The sequence below is a fragment of the Terrapene carolina genome, unplaced genomic scaffold, assembly GCF_002925995.2.
Source record: "Terrapene carolina triunguis isolate 2854851 unplaced genomic scaffold, T_m_triunguis-2.0 Scaffold58, whole genome shotgun sequence".
NCBI classification, from domain to species: domain Eukaryota; kingdom Metazoa; phylum Chordata; order Testudines; family Emydidae; genus Terrapene; species Terrapene triunguis.
The window spans coordinates 28388811-28412556 of record NW_020664409.1 but is presented as its reverse complement, the minus strand read 5'-3'; the positions used below and the strand labels follow the sequence as shown (position 1 = coordinate 28412556).

General features: G+C 39.5%; 1 protein-coding gene across 1 annotated transcript in view; it reads left to right on the top strand.

The window, feature by feature from the left end:
* Positions 1–23426, top strand: part of NDUFV2 (NADH:ubiquinone oxidoreductase core subunit V2) — a 31839-nt gene extending 8413 nt beyond the window's left edge. Inside the window, exons 3-8 of the mRNA XM_024213370.3 lie at positions 9483–9545; positions 9627–9743; positions 12766–12934; positions 16366–16475; positions 21665–21741; positions 23272–23426. Coding sequence (XP_024069138.1) covers positions 9483–9545; positions 9627–9743; positions 12766–12934; positions 16366–16475; positions 21665–21741; positions 23272–23365 — 630 coding nt within the window. The 3' untranslated portion in view covers positions 23366–23426. The remainder of the gene's footprint in view (positions 1–9482; positions 9546–9626; positions 9744–12765; positions 12935–16365; positions 16476–21664; positions 21742–23271) is intronic.
* The last annotated feature ends 320 nt before the right edge of the window (positions 23427–23746 follow it).

Below are 23746 nucleotides of genomic sequence, written 5' to 3'. Positions count from 1 at the left end.
CCTTCTGGACTTTAGAACAAGTGTACATATTCTTGATGTATAATGTAACGCCTTCTGTTTTTTCCCCTGCCAGTCCTTCCTGAACAAGCTGTACCCTTTTATATCAATATTCTGATCATGAGATTTATTCCATTCGGTCTCTGTGATGGCAATTAAGTCATAATTTAGCTTATGGACTAATATATCCAGTTCTTCCTGTTTATTCCCTGTACTCCATGCATTTGTGCATGGATGTCTGAAATGTAGAGTAGATTCCCCACCATTTTGTATCTTGTTGCTCCTAAGTGCCTATTGTAGTTTTCTATTCCCCTCTCTTAATGTCTAGCTCTGTGTTGAGATCACCTTTTTTATACCTACCTGTGGACTTTTGTTACCTGCCTCTTTTGAACATAGTCTAAAGCCCTCCTCACCAGGCTGGCATGTCAGTGGGCAATATACACATGTAGTGTGTATGTGATGAAGGAAAGTGCTTATTTGCATTCTTTGGCCTGCAGAACCATTTTGAGAAATTAAAAGGGACATGACCAACTTAAAATATACTCATTTTTTAAAAATTGGCTAAAAGTAGTCTAGGGTGTTACACTCTCTAAGGAGTAATCCCATTGCAAATTTTTATTTTACAATCAGGTTTTTCCATCTTTTACAGTGTCAAGGGAGAAAAACACTTTTTAAAGACCTACACAAATGAGAAACTGGGTGTGACATGAGACTGCTGAGTCCCCTTAAATTCGTCAGCCTGGGTTCTCTCACAGTGCTGTGCTAGTGACATATAGCAAACCCCTACAGGTGCTGTGATCACTCAGCCATCAACATGTGGAGGCACACATCCAGTTGAGTTGCATGAATGCTCTATAAGCCACCCATGAATTATACGCAGAGAGACTCCAGCCAATTTTACCCAGCCCCAGCCTTGCACCCCAGTGATGTACCATCTTACACTGCTCAAGGCCGTCTCTTGAACAATAAAAGCTCATTAATTAGTTTGCCACTTTGTCAAAGGAAAGTGGACATATACCAGCCTTTGTAATCTAAGTAGATTGCCCGAGCACCTTAGACAAACTCACTGGTAAGTATAAAACTGCGGAAAGCTAGGTTTTAAGTTAAGCGTTAGGCACGGAAGTTAAAGTTGGTTACATAAGAAATAAAAATAGAATCACTGTCTAAATTCTACACTATCGCAGACTAAGCAAGATTTGAATCAAACAGCTTTTCTTGGTGCACTGGATGTTCCAGGCAGTTTATAGTTGTTATTACAGACTGAATTCCCTTCTCAGCCTTGGACCAATTTCTCTAGTTCAAAGTCTTTGTCTTCCAAATGATCTTCCAGGTGTTGAGATGGGGAAGGAGAGAGGCCAAATGGTGATGTCATCGACCTCCATTTATACTTTCTCCCAGGTTCTATAAAGATCCTTGCTGTGATGTGGGGGTTAGGTGGGCCCCATTGTGTATGTGCACTCTGAGGAATCTCTGGGAGAGTGGATTCTTCTTGATGGGTCATCAACACATGTCTGGCTGTTCCTAATGTAAATCTGTCTTGTCAGTGTTAGTTGCTCCGTTGTTACCACTGAAAGGCTTGTTGTGGGCTTACCACACTTACCACATATTTCAGTAACACACATAGCAATACTTCATAACTTCACATACAATGATAGTACATACAATTAAACAAGACAGTAATTTTCAACAGATCAAGACTTTTTAAATGATACCTCACAAGGCATGCATTGTACAAAACATATCATAATCCTATCACAGTGATGAATATGGGAGTTCCAGGGTGCTATTTTGAGGTACAGAATGTCACACTGGGTATACAGAGGAAAGAGTGGAACTGATTACATAAACAAAGGATGTGTCTGGGTGAAGCATGACCCTGCCCCGCCCACACACCTGCATAGCTGTACTCAAGAAACTCTGTCTGCGCTTGTTCAACAAGTGTAGCAAGGGGCACTTCCTAATATGCTCCCTCCAGCACTCAGGCATAATTGCCTCCCGGCACTGATGCTTCAGTGATGAGCCTACTCTTACTCTCCAGAATTCTGCGCCTAGGAAAAGGTATAAATGAGCCCTTATTCAGGGATAAAATGAGCTAGTGTATGTCCAAGATAGATGTTATATTTCTATTAAATAGAAGAGATTAGAGACCATGAGATAAACCGATCCTGCACAACTGTGTGACTGGAACTCTGCAAGATCTTGGTGAAAATTCCCTCAAACTCTACACAAACTCTTCCTCTTAGTCACCCAAAACATCATCAACGGGAGCTCGCTAAAGAAGCCAACAAATGGAAATTTTTAGCTTTAACGTGCTGTATAGCTTCTAACGTAACCACTCAGAGCTCTGCAGCACAGAACTGTGCTGAGATTGTGGCAGCAGATACAATCCTCATTTATTATTCCCCCCACTTGAGATTCTTCAAGCAGACAGATACCCAAGAAATAACAGCTGTAATCCAAACAAAGATGGAGATTTTAGAAATCAAGCTGACTTTTTTGCAAACAGAAATTAAGAACATGTTAACAAGGATAACTGAGTCAGAGAAGAACAACAGGAAAACAGAGAAAGCAAACAGCAGGCTAAAATCCTAAAATAAAACACAGATTAAAGAACTGAAATTTTAGGAGGAAAACCAAAGATCTAGAAGTAGATCCAGGATGTGTGGCATATGTCTGGCGTGCCTATTAGAAATGGCAGAAGATTGCTATGTAAGGAACTCTGTGAGGAAGCTTCAAAGAACAATAAAAGCATCCTATTTCTGTAACTCAGAGAGTCCATCATATGCTTGTACAAAGTCCCTTATTTTCTTCAGGTAATTTTCCTTTGGTATTCTAGTGTGTAACCTTGCGCCCCATCCCCACCCCCCAAAAAAAATCTTTACACTGACCAGGGGAAAATCTACTGTCATTTATAACTTCTCTTATTTTTTCTGTGTATTTGACATATCATTATAAAATCCAAAGATGGAATTTCCCAAATTCAGGAAAATCCTCAGTTACAATAGTGCACGTATTATGCTATGTTCTGTCGAATTGAAAATAGAATTTACAACAAAATATTCTTCCAAGATTCAGGGCCGGCTCCAGCATTTCTGCCCCCCATCGGCGGCGGCAGGTCCTTCGCTCCTAGAGGGAGTGAGGGACCTGCCGCCCCCGAATTGCCGCACGTGCCGCCCCAAGTACCTGCTTGTTAAGCTGGTGCCTGGAGCCGGCCCTGCCAAGATTTAATGGCAGCCTCTAAATTCATGGAATGCCAGCAGTGCAGAAATAACAGTTGAACTGTAAGAGAACTGCTGAATGCTTTGTCACCCACAGATCAAGTTTGCTGTCTTTATTCTTGCATGCTATTTCCAAAAAAGTTTTTCTCTCCCCACCCTCATTTAAGGCCCCAATCCTGCTTCCATTTAAGTCAATAGCAAAATTCCCATTGACTTCAATGGTGGAGAATCAGACTCCTTATGTAGAAAAATCTAATGAAAGGGAATTTGTATTCCTCTTTGCTTTTTATACTATTTTTCAATTTGTACAGATGGGTCAAATGTATACTAAATATAAACTACTCTAAAAGTAATGTATATTTAATATATCGGATTACCTTTTCTATAATTCTTATCAGAAAGGGAAATTAATTGTAAACAGATAAGTATATTCCAGTTGGGGCTTACATAATTTGGAATTGAAGTAGGAGCACATACTATTAACATGCACTTTGAGAGCGTTAGTTTTGTTAATTTTAGCATTTATATATGTAGCACTTTGAATGGGGAAGTAGTCCCCATGATATTTAGCAAATGTAATTGTTCTGTGGACATGTGTTTAAATACGGAAACTACAAACTATGAAAGGAGACACTGTAAAATGGCTAAATCAGTTGTGAGTCTGAGTATGTGAATATGGTACTCCCATGGGGGTGGTTGGTTCTGTTGCCATATTCTGGATATGAATTCATATATGGGGGAAAAACTCAGTCTTACCTGGTTATATGCCACTACATGCTGCCAGTTCCTGTTTCGTGCACACTGGTGTCCAGATGGCCTCACTTCTAAACTTGCTAGCTGTTATGGGTGGGATTTCAACAGATCATAAACCCAGATCTTAATCTTCCAAGGTACACTTCAAGGACGTGATCCAAAGCCCAGATGTCAATCGAAAGACAGTCCTGACTTCAGTAGGCTTTGGATCAGGCTCTAAGTGAAAAGAGGATCAGAGAGCATTATGTGAAACATAAATAGGTCTTTCAGATGTGTGGTGAATTACCCTTTTAGTCATTTCCCTCTCTGAAATCAAATGCATATTTCAACAAAACAAGAAAGAAACCTCTCCTGTTACTAGATGAGAAGTTTTCAAAGAGACCATTTAGTATGCAGGAAAAAATAATATAGCACTAACCAAACCATTCATATTGATCTTCTTGGAACAAGAACCTAAGTCTGTCTCCTCACAAACACCAGAAAATGCAAAACTAAGGCTGTCGATTTAATCGAAGTTAACTCACGTGATTAGCTCAAAAAATTAACCGTGATTTTAAAAAATTAATCGCGATTAATAGCAGTTTTAATCGGGCTGTTAAACAATAGAATGCCAACTGAAATTTATTAAATATTTTGGATGCTTTTATACATTTTCAAATATATTGGTTTCAATTACAACACAGAATACAAAATGTGCAGTGCTCACTTTATATTATTTTTGATTAAATATTTGCACTGTAAAACTGCTAAACAAAAGAAATACAATTCACTTCATACAAGTACTGTAGTGCCCTCTCTTTATTGTGAAAGTGCAACTTACAAATGTAAATTTTTTTTTGTTACATAACTGAACTCAAAAATAAAACAATGTAAAACTTCATAGCCTACAAGTCCACTCAGTCCTACTTCTTGTTCAGCCAATTGCTAAGAGAAACAAGTTTGTTTACATATATAGGAGATAATTAGGGCTCTACCAAATTCATGGTCCATTTTGGTCAATTTCACGATGTTGTAATTGTAGGGTTCCTAACCCAAAAAGGATGGGGGGGGTCACAAGGTTATTGGGGGTGTTGTTGTACTACTACCCTTACTTCTGCGCTGCTGCTGGTGGCGGCGCTGCCTTCAGAGCTGGGCAGCTGTAGAGTGGCAGCTGCTGGCTGGGAGCCCAGCTCTGAAGGCAGAGCTGCTGCCAGGAGCGGTGCAGAAATAAGGCAAGTGACACGCAGCTGATTAGCAGAGTGTGTGCGCATCCAGCAGCGTGTGTTCAGGTGCCCCTCCCCCCTGCTGCTTTGCAGCCACATTGCTCCTGCAGCTGCTCCCAGGACCCTCCTGCTGGCTGTGCAGAGTGGGGGGGGGGGGGCAGAAAAGGAGGATGCTGATGTCAGGGTGTCCCTCTGCCCCTGTACCCCATCTCTGCAGGGCAGAGTGGACAGCAGCTGCTGCGGTTTGAGGTCTGAAGACTCCAGCCTCTGGGCGGTGAGTGTCTTGTTTAAAGAGACAGCGCACTGTCTCTGAGACTTCCCCAGCAGCCAGCTCACACGGTCTCTGTCTGTCTCTCCCCCCACCCCCGCCGCTTCACATGTACCCCATCTCCACAGAGCAGGAGCAGCAGAGACAGGGCTCAGATTTAGGACAGAGCAGGAGAGCTTTCAGTGAGTGCCTTAAAGAGACCGCGCACAGTGTCTCTCAGAAATTTCCCCAGCAGCCAGCACACGCACACTCTCACTCACTCTCTCTCTCACACTTGTGTTGTTGTGACTTCTTGGTACTTCCTACAATGCACATATATTCTCTGTAATTTTATTCTTTCAAAGTGTGTTATTTTAGTGTTTTGACTGGTCTATGCATTTCATAATTTTTATTTCTCTTATACTTAAATTTAATTCTTTGAGTGGGGAGTTCTAAAATGCCTAACCTGTCCTGGATGGAGTAATTATCCCTATCGTAGCTTTTAAAATATATATATTATATCTAGGTTTTTTTTTGTTTCTATTGGTGGCACACATCCACATTTACCTCGGTGCACATAAAAAAAAATGTATTCCGCACATGGAATCGAAAACATTAGAGGGAACATTGGTGGCAATACTGTGACCCCCTCCTAAAATAACCTTGTGACCCCCCCCGCAACTCTCTTTTGGGTCAGGACCCCCAATTTGAGAAACGCCGATCTCCCCCATGAAATCTGTATAGTATAGGGTAAAAGCATACGAAATACCAGATTTCACATGAGGAGACCAGATTTCTTGGTCCGTGACGTGTTTTTCAAGGCCGTGAATTTGCTAGGACCCTAGAGATAATGCTGCCCGCTTCTTATTTACAATGTCACCTGAAAGTGAAAACCGGCATTTGCATGGCACTTTTGTAGCCAGCATGCAAAGTATTTACATGCCAGATATGCTAAACATTCATTTGCCCGTTCATGCTTTGGCCACCATTCCAGAGAATATGCTTCCATGCTGATGATGCTCATTTAAGAAAAAAATGCATTAATTAAATTTGTGACTGAACTCCTTGGCAGAGAATTGTAGGTCTCCTGCTGTTTTACCCTTATTATGCCATATATTTCATGTTATAGCCGCCTTCGATGATGACCTAGCACATATTGTTCATTTTAAGAACACTTGCACTACAGATTTGACAAAACGCAAAGAAGGTACCAATGTGAGATTTCTAAAGTTTGTGGACATTGCTCCACCCATCAAGACTGAGGTTAACAATTTTACCCTCTAGACCTTTTGCACACTGCTCAATTTCTATTTCATACACTTTATCCAGCAGTTTGCCTGCGACATCTGCTCTGTTGGGTGGACTGTGTCCTGATCTTAATGATTGAACCATATTAATGAAGTGTGGGTTCTCAATCATACGGAAAGGAGATTTTGTTGAAAAAAATCGCCCGCTTTGTTTATGCATCAGTTACCTCTTTTTGTAATCTGCTGGTTCTTATCACAAACTTATCTATAGTTGTTTCTGGATGATGGAGATTTTTTTTTTTTTCTTTTTGCTACAGTGACATACGTGATGTGACTGAAACACTATCATTGGCATATAACTCTGAAACTATAGAAAATGATGGTGATCTTGAAGGTGGATAGTCTTGATTTTTATCCACCCTGATGGGCAAATGGACCTGAACTAGTAGTCTGCATATTTCAGATTGCTTAGTGCTCCAAGCCTATAACTCTACACTATTGTTTATTTTTTATTTTTATTTATATATATATATATATATATAATCTAAAAGGAAAAATAGAGGCAAGGTGGGTGAGGTAATATCTTTTATTGGACCAACTTCTGTTGATAAGAGAGACAAACTTTCATGCTTATACACAGCTCTTCAGGTCAACCTGTTACTACTTGGACTGATTTTTCAGAGGCCAAAATTCATAATTTAATTCAGATGATTTAAAATAAAGGATGGTCTGTTTTGCTTAAAAGGCAATTTACTTCAATTTAAAAAAATCTGTACAGTTCACACTAAAATGCCCAGAAGACTTTTTATTTTTAAAAATGCCCATCCTAATGTCTTGAAATGATCCAGCGTGAAGGGGTTTTCCTGTTTAAAAATAGAGAAGTACTTCGTTAGGTACCAGTGCTGCAGTTTATATGTCATCCAAACCCTGTGCCCTTGTTGATTTCCATTGACTTTAATGGGGCCCTGCATCTACCCACGTAGTCAGGAGCAGAATCAGGGCCTTAGTGATAAACCTTCTAAATCCAGAAATTTTCTCAGATTTAGAGGGAAGAAATAAAACATTACAAAAAGAGCAAACACATTCAGATGGGAATTTTTAATTTTATGTCTGAGAGAAACTGAAAATAGGCTTAGTACCTTTCTATTTTAATCAGGACAACTAGGATCAATTTGGACACAAAGTTGCAAACGGCATAGTGGTGTAATAAATGTATGCTTTTGGACATTAGAATACTTTGTATTCCATCTGACATCCATTTTGAGATTAAAGACTAAATGTAGCATTAATAATTTTTGATAACTTTCTAAGAGTGATTTAGGAATTTGCAGGAATACAGTGAAATTTTCTTATTTGAAATTTTTTTGTCAAATCAGATTTATTATTGTATTGAAACTATGTAGTGTAGGCTAATGTATCCGGATAAGATGACTTTTAATAAATGCTGGTAAGATTAAGAGCCAGGATTCATGGATCAGACCTTACTGTTGTCACAGAATCGCTTACTTTGAAAACCTAATTAGTTCCTGTCTAGAGTAAAAAGAAACTATTGTGCAGTTATATATTTTTCCTTTAACTGCTAATACAAATTTTCATAGTTGCTGGCCTAACATTTAATATTCGAGTTCCAACTTCTGACATGTAAGAGTTAAAATTCAAGGTGAGATTTTAAATGCTTGCAAACTCATCTGAAATAGTAGATAGTTTAGTGTTTATAGATATGAGAATCCCTTATTAAAATATCCTGAATTTTTCTTTAAAAACAGATTTAATGGGACCATATCTTGGGGTCCCCAGATAATCTCCATACAAGAACATTAAAGGAACTGGTACATGAAATTGCAAGCCCAATAACAAGGGTTTTTAATGTATCTGTAAACTTGGTGGGTTGTACCCTGTGTTTGGAAAATTGCAAATATAGCACCTATATTTAAGAAGGGGGGGAGGGGAGGCGGGGAAGTGATCTGGGAAACGGCAGGTCCATTGGTTTGACCTCAGTTGTATGCAAGGTCTTAAAACAAATTTTGAAAGAGTAGTTATGGACATAGAGGTTAACGGAGTAAATATTTGCAACAGCTGGAGATGGGTCGTTAGAGAGGGAAGGCCCCGAGTAACTACAGAGAATTCTTTCCCAGGTGTGTGTCTGGCGGGTCTTGCTTCTATGCTCAGGATCTCATTGCCATATTTGGGGTCAGGAAGGAATTTCCTCCCAGGTCAGATTGACAGAGAACATGGGAGGTTTTTGCCTTCCTCTGCAACCTGGGGCAGAGGTCACTTGCCATCTTGAAGCAGAGAAAACGGTGGATTCTTGTAACTTGAGGTCTTTAAATCAAGATTTGAGTACTTCAGTAACGCAGCCCGAGGTTAAGGCCTACTGCAGGAGTGGGCGGGTGAGGTTCTGTAACTTGTGATGTTCAGGAGGTCAGACTAGATCAGTGGTTCTTAACCTTTACTGCAGCTTGCACCCCTTTGGTTCTCAAAATATGTTCTCGCACCCTTTATCAAAAATCGTTGAAGTAGGTCAGTTCTTTAAACCTAGATATATTTTTTGTTCATATATTACAGTAATGGTTAAAAACGCATAATGTTAATAAATACATAGGTTTGATTAAACAAAGTAGTTGTACTTACGTGCCTGTGCTTAATTTGTGTGTTCGATGATTTACCTTCTAAAAAAATCTGGCGCATCTCGCACCCCCAGGGGTGCGTGCACCCCAGTTGAAGAACCACTGGACTAGATGATCGTGATGGTCCCTTCTGGCCTTAAAGTGTGTGTCTAAAATCATATTTTGATATGTTTATTTCCTTTTCCTTGCAGCACAGAGATACTCCTGAAAATAACCCAGATACTCCATTTGATTTCACACCTGAAAACTATAAGGTATGGAGAAAAGGGCATGTTAAGTATCCAAATCTGAATCTTAAATAAGTGTTGTAAACAATTTTTTTTTTTTTTTACTAGAGAATAGAAGCGATAGTAAACAACTACCCGGAGGGACATAGATCAGCTGCTGTGATTCCAGTACTAGATCTGGCCCAGAGACAGAATGGATGGTTGCCCATATCAGCGATGAACAAGGTATTTAATCTGTTTTTTTAAAAGCATTACTGTTACTAGTTTTTGAGAGGTTACTAATAGGACGAGAAAATTATAATTTCGATACTAAAATAAGCTAATTCAAGAATTTAAATTTGACACAGGATCATGAGAATCCCAGAAATTCAGAAATTTCCCTGTAGGAGAATCCTGCCTCTGCACATGATGCTTGCTTAATACTAGAAACTCCAAAAGTATCTGCAAAACAAAACTTCAGTGAACTTTATTCAGACTTGCTGTGACCTTTAATGAAGAAGGTTGAAGCAGAGGTGTGGGACTGTTCACTGCTGATGGGAAAGGAAAGAGGGACAAAGTACTGGTTAGACTCCCTTTCTTCAGCTGGGAGAGAATCCTATCTGTGCTGCAGCTGAATGTAATACTTTATCTGAAGGATGTGGGAGAAACTACTCTAGACCAGCATTTCTCAAACTGGGGTCCACGGACCCCTGGAGGTCCACGAGGGTACTCCAGGGAGTCCGCAGATCCCGCTGATCAACTTCTCCACCTCCCTCCCAGTACCTCCTGCATGCCAGGGAACAGCTGTTCAGCAGCGTGCAGGAGGTGCTCGGAGGGAGGGAGAGGAGCAGGGATGGGGCGCACTCGGGGGAGGGGGCAGAAAGAGGCAGGGAAGCGAAGGTGGGGGTGGGTAGAGGTGGGGCAGGGGTGTGGGGCCTTGGGGGACGGGGTGGAGTGGAGGTGAGGATCTTGGGGGTTTGGGAAAAATTTAAAATAAAAATGGGGGTCCTCGGGTTGCTAAAGTTTGAGAACCGCAGCTCTAGACTATGTCTACACTATGAGCTAGGGGTATGATTGTCTTGCTTATGTTCAAATACTCCTGCTAGCTCTTCTTGAGCAGCACAAGTATAAATAGCAGTGTAGCCACGGTAGCATGGGTAGTGGCAATGGAGGCCTGGCTGAGCCATGGTGAGTACATACCCACCAGTTGCAGGTGAGTTTTCACTGTGAACAAATGTCTAAATACATCTATAGACAAAGATTCTCACCCCTGTGCGAGAGAGGCTGGGGCAAGCTGGGTTCTGTGTGCTTTCTGTTGGACCATTGTCCAAATAGAACTGTTTCTGTGGAACATTTCAATGAATTGGCATTCTCCAATGAAAAAATGTTCCTTTGGCAAATTTCTGCCCCGATCTAATATTAATTATGTTCTTCTGTGGAGCGGTGTTGGTTGTCTTTAACAATCTTTCCCAGCACAGCTTCAGCTGAAGTAATGTAATGGAAATGTAGACATTTTCTTCATAAATAACCCAGAGTTTTGCTGGGAATAATGTAGCTGTTTCAACTCCTGTCTCCTCATATGCCCCTTTAAGAGGTAAAAAACACTTTCCAAAATGTCTCTGGGAGAGGAGTCATTTCAGAAAAAACAAAAAAACAAAAAAAAACAGTCCTATGGCTTTGATAGGTGATCACCGTATTGCTTTAGTAGTTTTTACAATCTTCTCAGTCATGTTTGCCAGATGAAGTGACACTAAGCTGTTTTTATGCATGGAGGTCCTATAAGTCCTTGCCCACTTAGTTGATCATTTGTAGCACCCAGCTTAAAATGAGCTTTGCTGTAATACGGAGGCTCGGAAACAATATCATTCAATGATACAGTTATTTGTAGTCTGACCAAGTTCTACAGTGCTTTCAATTTTCATTCCAGCAAAGAATTATTTTTGATGTTGTCACGCTGCCTGCAGTGGCTCACGACTGAGAGTGCCAACCTCAGTGCAGACTGTCAAGAAGCAGGGCAGAAACTCCAAACTGGCTGTACACCTTCTATAATTAGATTTCACCAACCTAGTAACAAGTTTGAGCTCCCTAAAGCTCAGTCACAGTCTTACCTTGAAGTCACAGACTGTCCCCTATGGCATTACTATCTATCTTGCCACCCAAGCAAGCTTGACTTTGTGATAGTTGCTTTACACCAAAAATCACATCAATATTCAGGTTACTTCCAGTCCCAAAGACCGACTAGTTAATTTGCACCTTAAATCTCACACCAAAGACAATGTTTATAGCCAGTCCTGTAACAAACTAATTAAAGGTTTATTAACTAGGAAAAAAATAAGTTATTTACAGTGTTAAAGCAGGTATGCATACACAGAGAAGTGAGTTAGATTTTGAAAGATAATAGAAACTTCTATAGTAAGCAGACTCTATCTTTTAGAGCTAACCCAGGAAAAACAGCTGGGGACTCCTTGCTTATGCTTAGAAATCCTCTACCCTCAGAGTTCAAGCACCATAGAAATAATAAATTCTCTTTCACAGGCATTTTTATTCCCTTCCCCAGTGTTCAAGCTGTGATGGGATGAGGGCTTGGGCACACCCTCTTCAGGGCTCTGAGGGAAGCAGTCAACAAAGTCTTTTGTCCACAATGGCTTGTCTGATGTCTATAGACCTTCTTTTTTGGGGGAGAAGATGACACTTCTTCATGGGTGCAAACCAGTATTTCACACTTGGTGATATTTCTTTCCTGACTGGATTTACAGTTTCAGAACAAACATTTTTAGTTACAGAACAAATACTTAAGTATTACCTTATAGCATGGGTTACAGCTATTATAAGTGAGAATAACATATGCAGCAATTTACAAATATTTCATGAAATCTAAACACTAAATGCATGTTTACAAGTCTAATACCTGTTTTAGCAATATTAACAGAAAGGTGTGTCAGACTGGTGTCTTGCTATGCACTGTTCAGTGAGGCTTGGGGCCTGGGCATGAGCTGGCACCTGGTCTGCCAGCTCAGAAACATGAACTATATACATTTCAACCTGTCACTTGTCAAAGGTCTGAGAGTCATAGTGGTTATCTGTTATGGCTATCTTCAGAACACAAGAATGCAGAAGTAATTTTTGTATTTTTTCGTTTGTATACTACTACAGTGTTGTGAACCAGAATTAATGTAATTAGTGCTTTTGAAAATATTGCATTTAGCTGAAATTATTCTAGTAATGCCCTACAAAAATAAAAATTAGAAAAAAAATTTCTTCCCCATAGGTTGCTGAAGTTTTACAGATGCCTCCCATGAGAGTATATGAAGTAGCAACTTTTTATACAATGTATAATCGGAAGCCTGTTGGAAAATATCATATTCAGATCTGCACAACTACGCCTTGCATGCTGAGAGACTCTGATGGCATACTAGAGGCCATTCAGAAGAAGCTTGGTATGATGCAAATTGATATTATGTTTTCTATAACTATTTGTGTTTTTACAGGCCTACAATATTTAACATTTCACCTATCCAACAAAAACTTTCTAAACAAGTGCCCATTGATGTTTTTATAGGCAATTTGTCAGAAAATAAATCTGTCCTTTTTAGAAGTTAAAATGTGAATTTTGGGGACCTGAGAACATTCAGATTATCCCATCCCCTTGAGGGTGAGGCATGTTCTCTTGTGTCGGTATCCTCAAACAATTGGAACAGGGGGTCTCAAATCAAGTGGGTTTTTGTTTTTGTTGCTTATGTAGGAGACCATTTATTTTCTCTAATGTAGCTGTGAACCACATTTTTTTTTCCTCCAGTAATCCAAGTAAATGTTTGAATATACCTGAAATCAAGGACTAGTGTTGAAGGCAAGCCCTTGCTCAAAGTTCTGAGTAAAAATAACTGTTTCCAACTTAATAGGGATTTAAATGTGTTGATTTGATCCTTTATTTTTTTCCAGTAATGTATCTTAGAGCAAGACTACCAGACATACAACAGTCTACGCAGCTAGTCAGGTTCCCTTCAGCATATCTTTAATATTGCATATCTTAGATGCATATATTTAATATTGCAACACATGGATCAGTGTGTGGGGAAGAGACATTTGCTATGAGTGTTACACTAATCTTTGTTTAACTTAAATGGGATAATGGGAATGTAATTTATAAATCCTTAATAGTAAAGTAAATTTAGTAATTCCTGCCTGTATATGAGAGGCGGTGATGTGTTTCTCCTCCCTCCGCCCTTGTTTTTGTTTGGCAGGAGGGGAGGGAGAAGAGGGCAGCAGAAAGGAATATTAAGTCATGGGTTTGTGTCACAGGCTATGCTTATTAGAGGAAGCTCTTGGTACAAACCACTATAATTAAGGCAGTAAACAGTTTATTATAACCTTTTATTATGCATGCAGATTTCCAAAACATGCACTTTTTGGCTGAAATTTTCCATGCTTGGTCTCTGTCCAAAGGTGAAATTTTTTTTTTGAAAGTTTGAACAAAATCCCGGTATCAGTTTTAAAGGAGAGTAAAAAATGTTTTTTTCCAGTGTTAAAATTTTTTAAGTTCAAATTTTTTTGATGTCTAAAGTTTAAATCGTGACAACACAGTACTCATTGAGAACTAATGCCTTTTCTTGGTTTGGAGGGAGTAGTAGGAGGAAAACTAAAGTTATTTGGGAAAAAACACTTCTAAATATGCTCCATGGGCATCTGCTAAGAATTTTAGCAGAGCCTAAAGAAGCCCCAAGCATTTGTGACCTGACAGTGCACGTTCTCCCTCCATAGTCTAGTAGGAACAGGGACTGCCACTTTAATGCTTTCAGTGGGAAAACTGATGTGAGAGAGATTGTAAATGTCTTGCTTTAACACCCAGCATAATTGTCTTAATATTAAGGACAAGAAAAAAACTGAAACTGCGTAAAACATTTTTATTCCTCAATTTTAGGGTGTTTGTAATATTTCCTATATTCTACAATATTCCACAAATTCTAAGTTTTCATGAAAAGTTGGGGGGTTTTCTGTAGCAAAGATAAGTAACCCCAAAATGTAAGAGAATTCTCTGCAACCAAACTAAAACACAGGAAAAGGGATGAAATTAACACTCCATGCTGTGAACTTGTCTAATGGGGACCATTTTAGTAGTGCTGCTATTAAGCACAAGTGATTTCTTCCCCTCTTAGTTGTTTTAAACAAGGAAATTGAATTTAAAAATAGCTACGATTTTAATATTAAGGTTGCACAGATAAAATAGTAAAATCCGGAAATCAGTGAAGTGATTGTCTAACATTGTTATTGTAACTGTTCACATTAGTACATTACACTTCTCAAACACTGCTATGTATATTACTTACTATAAATTACAGTACAAATGCCAGCAACTAAATAGCTGCTAAAAAGGTTAGCCCCAGTGCAGCCAGAAGGGCTCCCCCATCAAACAATCAAAACAGCTAGGAATTGTAAAGTGTCCTGAAGGTAACTCCCACTAAAAACCTTTGGCTTGTTAAGTCGGGGAAGAAGGGTTGAAGGCTGTCCAGTTGGATGGTCTGTCTCCAGCCACAAGTGATCATATCTAAGCACTTGCAGCTCAAGAATCTCAACCAATCTTTGGTGTCAGTTTTTAAAACATAGGCAGTTTTTAAGATACACAGCTCCCAAATAACGAAGGACTTTACAGGCCAAAACCAATAACTAGAATTTCACCAGGAAACAAGTAGGAAGCCAGTGCAGTCTCCTGGAGTACACATGACTTCTTCCAGTTGTTTTGCCTTATAATATGTGGTGCTTTTGCATATGTACACACAATATCAGGAATGCTTCTTGATAAATAATAAAACTTCTGACAGGCTTGCTATAATGTCCTTGAATATATGCTATGTGCTTTTAGGACTAGTGTAGCTGAATTTAACATAATGAAAACAGGCTGTGTAGCAGTTATCCTGGTATGGAATATAATCTTTGTAATACTTAGTAATTTTGGATCTTTTAGTATTTAAAAAAGTTAGTTCCTTAAATATTGACTCAGTCTACCTGGCTGATATAATTGTGTGGATCTGACATTAAGATGACATTCCTTGTTTGTAACCTGGTATCAAAATGGAATTTGTTGGGATAAAATATGGTATGGAGTGCTCTTTGTAGTCCTCTGGGAGCCACATGAAAAAGTATTTCATGAAGCTGTTCCAGGGAGGATAGTTTGAAATGAAATACATTTCACTGCTACAGCTGTCCTTACAGAAATCGACCATATTCACAAAATCGTGATCTCTTTTGTTTCTTTCCAGCTGTTGCTATTCATCTAATTTTATTTGCATAGTTTCATTGTAATAATTATTAACCCATTGATAATTTATGCCCAATACTGATCCTTTTTAAATTAACGACAATATTCTAATTGACCTAGCACTGGTCATGCATATCAACAGCACTACTTATAGTATTAAAGTTAAGCTCATGCACAACTCTTAGCAGGATTGGGGCCTTAATGCCTGAATCTACAAGGTTCTGACCACCATGCTGCTGTAATATATAATTCCTTTTTAAGTTACTTCTCCTATTGCATTGCTTCCTAAAAATAGAATAGTAGTCTACAATTAATAATACCTATAATTGGTTTAGAAAATGTTTTTATGAAATAGGAAGCAGGTCTGTAAATCAGTTTTTAAAATGTATCTGAGGGGTTTCAGTTTATGAAGCTTTTTTTTACTTAATGGGAAGCGTCTTGGAGCTGTTTAAGTGTTGACATTAGGAAAATGGTCCAAATCATGTAAAAATAAGATACAAATGTTTTACAACATGAAGTGAAATAACAGTAATAGATTAGCTGTGAAATATTTAAGATTTTGCTTTAAATGTATTAAATAATCACTACTTAACCTAATATTCCTTATTACTGTAGGTATACAAGTTGGGGAAACAACACCTGATAAACTTTTCACACTGGTAGAAGTTGAATGTTTAGGCGCTTGCGTAAATGCACCGATGGTACAAATAAATGATAATTATTATGTAAGTATTTCATTCTGTTTGAAAGGTACAATGTTTTGTTTAACTGGTATGTTAATTATTACACTAAATGATTGTCATTGTTTTAGATTATGAAATTCTAGTAGTTCAATATAAGTTATTAATTGACCTATTAATTTGATAGTTTATATTGCTATGCTGTGGGTGGCTTGTCTCTCAAAATGATATTGGAACAGGACTTCCCTAGGCTTAATTATCAATGTAAAGAGAAGAAGCTCTCATTTTGTGGGAGAGGGACAGTTCATGAGCTGGAACATCTTCTAGATATCCTCTACATGAAAATACACATCAATACACTGTGATATAGGTAAAGTTCCTGAGACCAGTGGAATTTTTTTTAATGTTCACATATTTTCATAAAAGGATCATGAAGAAAGAGAATTAAAATACATATAGAAATACATTTTGGGGTATCCAGGCATTAGAACTATGGCACTTTCATAGATACCTTTTAGTTGAAGGAGGATTTGGTTCTCTCTGGGATTATTTATTACAAAAAAAAAACTATCAAATCCTTTTTCAGTCTTTGAGGTTCTTTCACTGAGTGATATTCTCCTCTGATAGTGTTTTTTTTTTTTTTTTATATATAATCAATTAAAGGAAACAAACATATTTTGGAGTGGTAGCAGCCTTAGCAAATTCAGTTTCCATTATAAGAGATTTTTTTCTTTTTTTTTTTTTTTTTTTTTTTTTGGTGAGCCCTCCCCTCTACCCCTTCCCTTCCTCCCTCTCATGTTGATAATGAGGTTGAAAATATTATTCTGAGTTCTGTGCACATGGTATACTTTTTCTAGCCAATTTTAAGTAAATCGGACAAGGGTTCGTAAGTTATGTGACATTAAAAATATCAAGAATCCAAGAAGTCTTGGGTTGGTTTTTTGTTTGTTTGTTACTAGAAAGCATAAAAACGGAAAAGAGAAGAGAGAGAAAACATAACATTGGATTAATCTAGTCCTAGTGAACAAGGTCAAAGTTTAGGTGTTTGAACTGTAATTTAAAGTTATGAATATTTTAAACAAGAATTTCAGAATAGCAATTTCGCTTTGGGCTTAAAACAGGGAATCAAGTGACTGCTGGAGATGTGAGTTTTCATTTATTTTAAAATGTCTCTCAGCCTTTTTCTTGCATAGATGGGCCTCAGTGGAAACTGATCATTAGGGAGGCTTGTCAGTGGAGAACAGAAAAGTTTTCTACCAAAACTGAAGTTTAGAGGAACTAAGTAAGTAAAGTAAGAAAACTAAAAAAAAACTACCCCAAAAACACACCCTTCTCTCCCCACGAAAATCTGTATGGGTCCATCATATTTAAAAAATTGATATGACACTTTAGACAGTCCTAGTTTGAGAACAACAACTGGAAGGCATTTATAATTAAGCTTGTTGGATTCATGAAGTCAAGATTCAGTGCACATCAAATTTCTGCACTTTACAGTCAAATTTTAAGTTAATGTTGAAATAAGAATCTCTGTTAGGTTACTTAGGGGCTTAGCTGGAAGCTAAGCAGTGTGCTGATGACTTTAGTTCAGATACTGTGCCCCAGTGTACCCACCAGCACACATTCCTACACAGATAAGATGTGCAAGAGTAGGGTACTCCTGGGCATCATGTTGGTGATGCGCTTTCCAAACAGATATGCTGATGAGACTAAGGCATGATAGAGTGATGCATTTTCCCCAGATATACGAAAGATAGAAAAGCCTCCAAAGGCACTCAAGCCACCAAAGTACAGTGACAGGGGACCAGGTATTTGAGATACTGACGTGGCGCAAGGTGCTTGGACCCCTGATCTAAGAATGTCTGCAGGAGAGGAGCCGTGCAGCTGTAGATCAGTGTAATCCAGAATGCTTTTCATAGCTTGCTGTGCAAAAAGACACTTGAAGAGTCCTAGGCCTGGTCCAGTGTGCATTATATGTGATGAAGGGAGCTAATCACTCATTACAAGTTCTTAAGTCTGTGGCCTAATCTAGTATGCTTTCTAAGACACTTATGGCAGATTTCATAGAAAAGTACTAGACCATACCCTTGTGCACTTTACTATAGGACAGAGGGAGCTAAGCTCCAAACCTTAAATGGTATTCTCCTTGTCTACCTCAATTGAGTCACATTACAGCTATTTCCCACTATGTCTTAAAAAATTCCCAGATAAAAGTCTTCATTAAATTGGGGTTAAGGGTGAAAATACGGATCAGTGATTCAATTGCTTAAAAAGTTTTGCAGGAATATTGGTGATATCAAACACCAAACATTTATAAAACTAGGCCATTCCAAGTTAAGGTTACAAAAAACATCCAAGCCTCTTTAACCCTGCCCTGTACTGATGGAAGCCTCGAATCTTCCCTTTATTTTTGAATCAAGGCCTTTTTCATAGGGGCTTTGTGCAGTTTGTCGTCTGACTGCAGAAATCTTAAAGAAATCCCTGTATTTGTACAGTTTTTATGGTTTGAACATCAAAAATATGCAACATAGCATTGTTTTTAGTATCAGATGTTGTAATTATGAAGCCAGTTGTAAGTGTATACAGTAACTCCTCACTTAACGTTGTAGTTATGTTCCTGAAAAATGAGACTGTAAGCGAAATGATGTTAAGTGAATCCCATTTCTCCAAAAGAATTAATGTAAATGAGGGGGTTAGGTTCCAGGGAAATTTTTTTCACCGGACAAAAGACTATATTACACTCTCTCTCTCTCTCTCTCTCTCTAAGTTTTAAACAAACAGTTTAATACTGGTACATAGTGATGATGATTGTGAAGCTTGGTTGAGGTGGAGGAGTCAGGGTGGGATATTTCCCTTACTGCTAAATGATGAACTAGCAATTGGCTGAGCCCTCAAGGGTTAACTCTCTCACTCTACAAGGCAGCAGGAATGGAGGGAGATACGCGCATTTCTCCTTTAAGTACACTGCCTTGTTAATTAGATCAGCTTGCTGAGAGGGCAGTTGCTGCAAGCTCCCTCCGTGGCGTGTCCCCCCTGCTCTATGGAAGATGGGGTAAGCAGGGTGCAGGGAGACACCCTGACATTAGCCCCCCCCTTCCCTCCCCTCCACCCCCTCCCACAGCAAGCCGGAGTCTCGGGGAGCAGCTCCAAGGCAGAGGGCAGGAGTAGCACATGGTGGGGGGGTGGGACAGCTGCAGTTGCTAGCCTGCTGGGCAACTGCTGCACAGGGAACTTAGGGGAGGGCGGAGCTGATGGGGGGCTGCCGGTCCACCCTGGTTCCAAGCCCCCACCAGCTAGCTGCAAGGGGCTGCTCTTCCTGCAAGCAGTAGACAAAGCAGGCGGCTGCCAAACAACGTTAGAAGGGAGCATTGCACAACTTTAAACGAGCATGTTCCCTAATTGATCGGCAATGTAACAACATTAACCGGGATGACTTTAAGTGAGGAGTTACTGTAGTTTGTCACCACACTAACATTGTGCGCTCTCCACACAAGTAAATTGAGTAATTCCTGCCTGTAGAGGCAGTGATGTTCCCCTTCCCACCCCGCTTGTTTTTGTTTGGCAGGAAGGGAGGGAGAAGAGGGCAGCAGAAAGGAATATTAAGTCATGGGTTTGTGTCACAGACTATGCTTATTAGAGGAAGCTCTTGGTACAAACCACACAAATGGTTGCCTATGCTATGATCAGGTTGCCCCCCTTCTTCCTTGAGTCTGGTCTCTGAAATGGCTGGACATCTCTCTTGGAGAAGTCAGCTTCCATGAACTCTTCTGTGAGTTTGACTGCTGCCTCCAGACTCAAATGCATGTGTTTTCAAAGCAGCTCTGGAGAAATTTTTCTAATATTATGGCTGCTGCTATTTTCCTCCACACCTTGAATATCTGGCCTTAGCCAGCAGGGAGCCCAGTCAGTTAACTTTTGCAGAAAGGCTAAGTGCCGTACTCCATAAGACCACCTAGTGGCACAAAATCTGTATTTTTCTGCCAAAAGGCCTACCCTATCCAGGATGACTGCCTTTACCACATCATAGTTGTGGGTCTGCTCCTTGCACAGGGCCATATAGGCTGCCTAGGCTTCCCCTGATAAATAGGCTGCCACTCAGAAGACCTATGATCCCTTATCCCATCTGGCTCCTGTTGCTACCCTCTCAAAAGTCACTAAAAATGTGTCCGGGTCATCCACTGGGCCCATTTTGCACAGGGTAACGCCCAGAAACTACTGCTGTTCAGTCACAGGATTCAGCAGGTTGTGTTGCAGGCTGTTCAGCTGCTCAGCCTGCTATGCAGAGAGAAACTGCTTTTCCATTTGATGGGATTGCTGGAACGAGTGCATGGTCTCTTGTTTCTCCTTTAGTTGCTCTACCAACCATTGCAGACTCTCCTCCATTGCCCTGATGCTGAATCCTCGCACGGGCTCCCTGTCTGATCCTCTGCTACCATGGATGGGGGAATCACAAACTCGGATAAGCACTCACATGTAAAAGGGCATACTCTGCTGCTGCCTTCTAATACCACAGAAACTATTCCAACTTCACTGGTTGTGTATTCACACCATGCCGTTTATGTTCCCTTCACCAACACCTTTATAGCCCCTTGCAGCAGTGCTATTTACAGTGCGGTTTCCTGTGCTCTCAGCCCTTTCCCCAGGGCTTGAGAGATTTCTGAGACACTGGACTCAGCTAGCTCTGTCCCTCTCCCCCTCACTTCCTTCCTGTGTCCTTTTTGTCAGTCTTGAGCTGATGGGCTAATTGGCTCTTTAGCTCACCCAGCCCCTCCAATGACCTGATCAGGTAATTAACTTTAATTACCCCCATCCCATTAAGCCTTCTCTGGGACAACTAATTGGTGTCAGAGTGATCAGGGTGCTGGCTCGCATGGTAGCTCCTAGTACGCAAACACAGCCCCTTTTAAAACATGGCCATTATGTGCTGGTTCAGAAACATAAATGGCTTAAAATCAGTTTATTTTAACTAACAATTGCTTGTGTGTAACACAGCTAACAGTGACATTAGAATGTCATAAAACTTCACATCTTTTAGGTTTGTTAATTCTTCTTTAAACTTGGATGCATATATTAACTGATAGGATCATAGTTACCTGTGCTGAAATCAAAACTGAGTGAAGAATTTGGTTAAAAGCTAAAAACTGTTATTTTGAGGAATTGTGGATACTACTTTTGATTCAATTGCTTTTTGATTTTGTTTAAATTTTCTTTTAATAGCATGGCCTTTCATTTTACAGGAAGATCTGACATCAAAAGATATTGAAGACATAATTGATGAACTAAAGGCTGGCAGAGTTCCCAAACCTGGCCCAAGGTAAATTGTATTTGTATAATACTGGGGTGAGTAATGAGAGAGAAAATCCATTTGGAAGGGAAGCTATTTTTAATGTTGGCGACTAGTTCTTGGAAAAGTTACTGGGTTGATTACGCTAGAACTGAAGGCATTAATTCACTGAACTGCACAGGCATTACAGGCTTTTCCACATTGACCTGCTTTATGCGTAAACCTGAACCTGGAGAGGCTGTGTGTGGAGGTGAGAGGAAAGCTTCATGTCCAGAACTGTTCGGTCCCTGGCCTGTTTGAGACTACCAATGAAAGTGCCAATTGGGAGATGGTGGGTCTGAAGTGGCTACATGCCTAATAGGAACTGGAATGTAATCACAAACTTTTTTTGCATAAATCACCCAAAACACTACTAGCTAGTAGACTTTTGAGCTACAAACCTATGCTGGATTTGACGCTTGTGAAAGACTGACTTCTTTTTTTCTTTTCCTTTTTAATTCCCACTGTTCCTGCACAATTTCATACGCATAGGAAGATATATGAATGGGGGAGCTAATTGATGCTGAACAATATCATGATGTATAATCACTTGAACATGCATTCCCATGCAGTGCTGTGGCCAAAAGGCTAATACAATCCTTGTTGGATGCATAAACGGGAATCTCAAATTAGTAGGTTATTTTACCTCTGTATTTGGTGTGACCACTCCTGGAATACTGTGTTGAGTTCTGGTGTCCACAGTTCAAGAAGGATGCAGATAAATTGGAGAGGGTTCAGAGAAGAGCCATGAGAATGACTAAAGGGTTAGAAAACATCCCTTATAGTGATGGACTCAAAACAATCTATTTAGCTTATCAAAGTATGTTAAGAGGTAACTCAATTATAATCTGTAAATACCTATATGGGGAATAAATATTTGATAATGGGCTCTTCTGTCTAGTAGAGAAAGGTATAACATCCAGTGGTTGGAAGTTGAATCTAGACAAATTCAGACTGGAAATACATTTTTAACAGTGAGGGTAATTAACAATGGGAGCAATTTGCCAACAGTTATGGTGGATTCTTCAACATAGGCAGTTTTTACATCAAGATTGTATGTTTTTCTAAAAAATATGCTCTAAGAATTTGGGGAAGTTCTATGGCCCGTGCTATACAAAGAGGTCAGACAAAATGATGATAATGGTCAATTCTGGCCTTGGAATATATGAATCTAAGATGGATCTGAAACAAATAATCAGATGTTGCCGTTGCTGGAGTAAAAAAGCCATTGGCTCCTGGGTTTTTTGTTAAGCGCATAGATTTAATTTTTGTATCTATGAAGTATTTTGGTTATCAAGTTCCATATTTGACATTCTACTTGAATGCCTTCGTTTTACCACTAGTATTTTTACAGATATTATATTCTGTTGTTCCTCCTCCCATTTCTCTCTGCTCATCCTTCAGAGAAACAGGAAAAATGGCAGCCCAAAGATTGAGTTAGACTTGTCATTCATGGGTAGAAGATGATTGCTGTAATACTGAGTATTGATGAACAAATCTGATTGTTCTTTATCTTTTCAGAAGTGGACGCTTTTCTTGTGAGCCAGCTGGTGGTCTTACTTCTCTGACTGAACCACCCAAAGGACCTGGATTTGGAGTTCGAGCAGACCTCTAAGCATTTATGTAATAAATTATAAAAACATATTTTGTCTGAAAATAAAATACCGTTAACCTCATTAAAATGGCTTTAATTATGTTTTTTAAAAAATTGAGAATAGTAGCACCATTGAAGCATATAAAGATCATTAATGATCTGGAGGATGGCGTGGACTGCACTCTCAGCAAGTTTGCAGATGACACTAAACTGGGAGGAGTGGTAGATACACTGGAGGGTAGGGATAGGATACAGAGGGACCTACACAAATTAGATGGATTGGGCCAAAAGAAACCTGATGAGGTTCAACAAGGACAAGTGCAGAGTCCTGCACTTAGGACGGAAGAATCCCATTCACTGTTACAGACTAGGGACCAAGTGGCTAGGCAGCAGTTCTGCAGA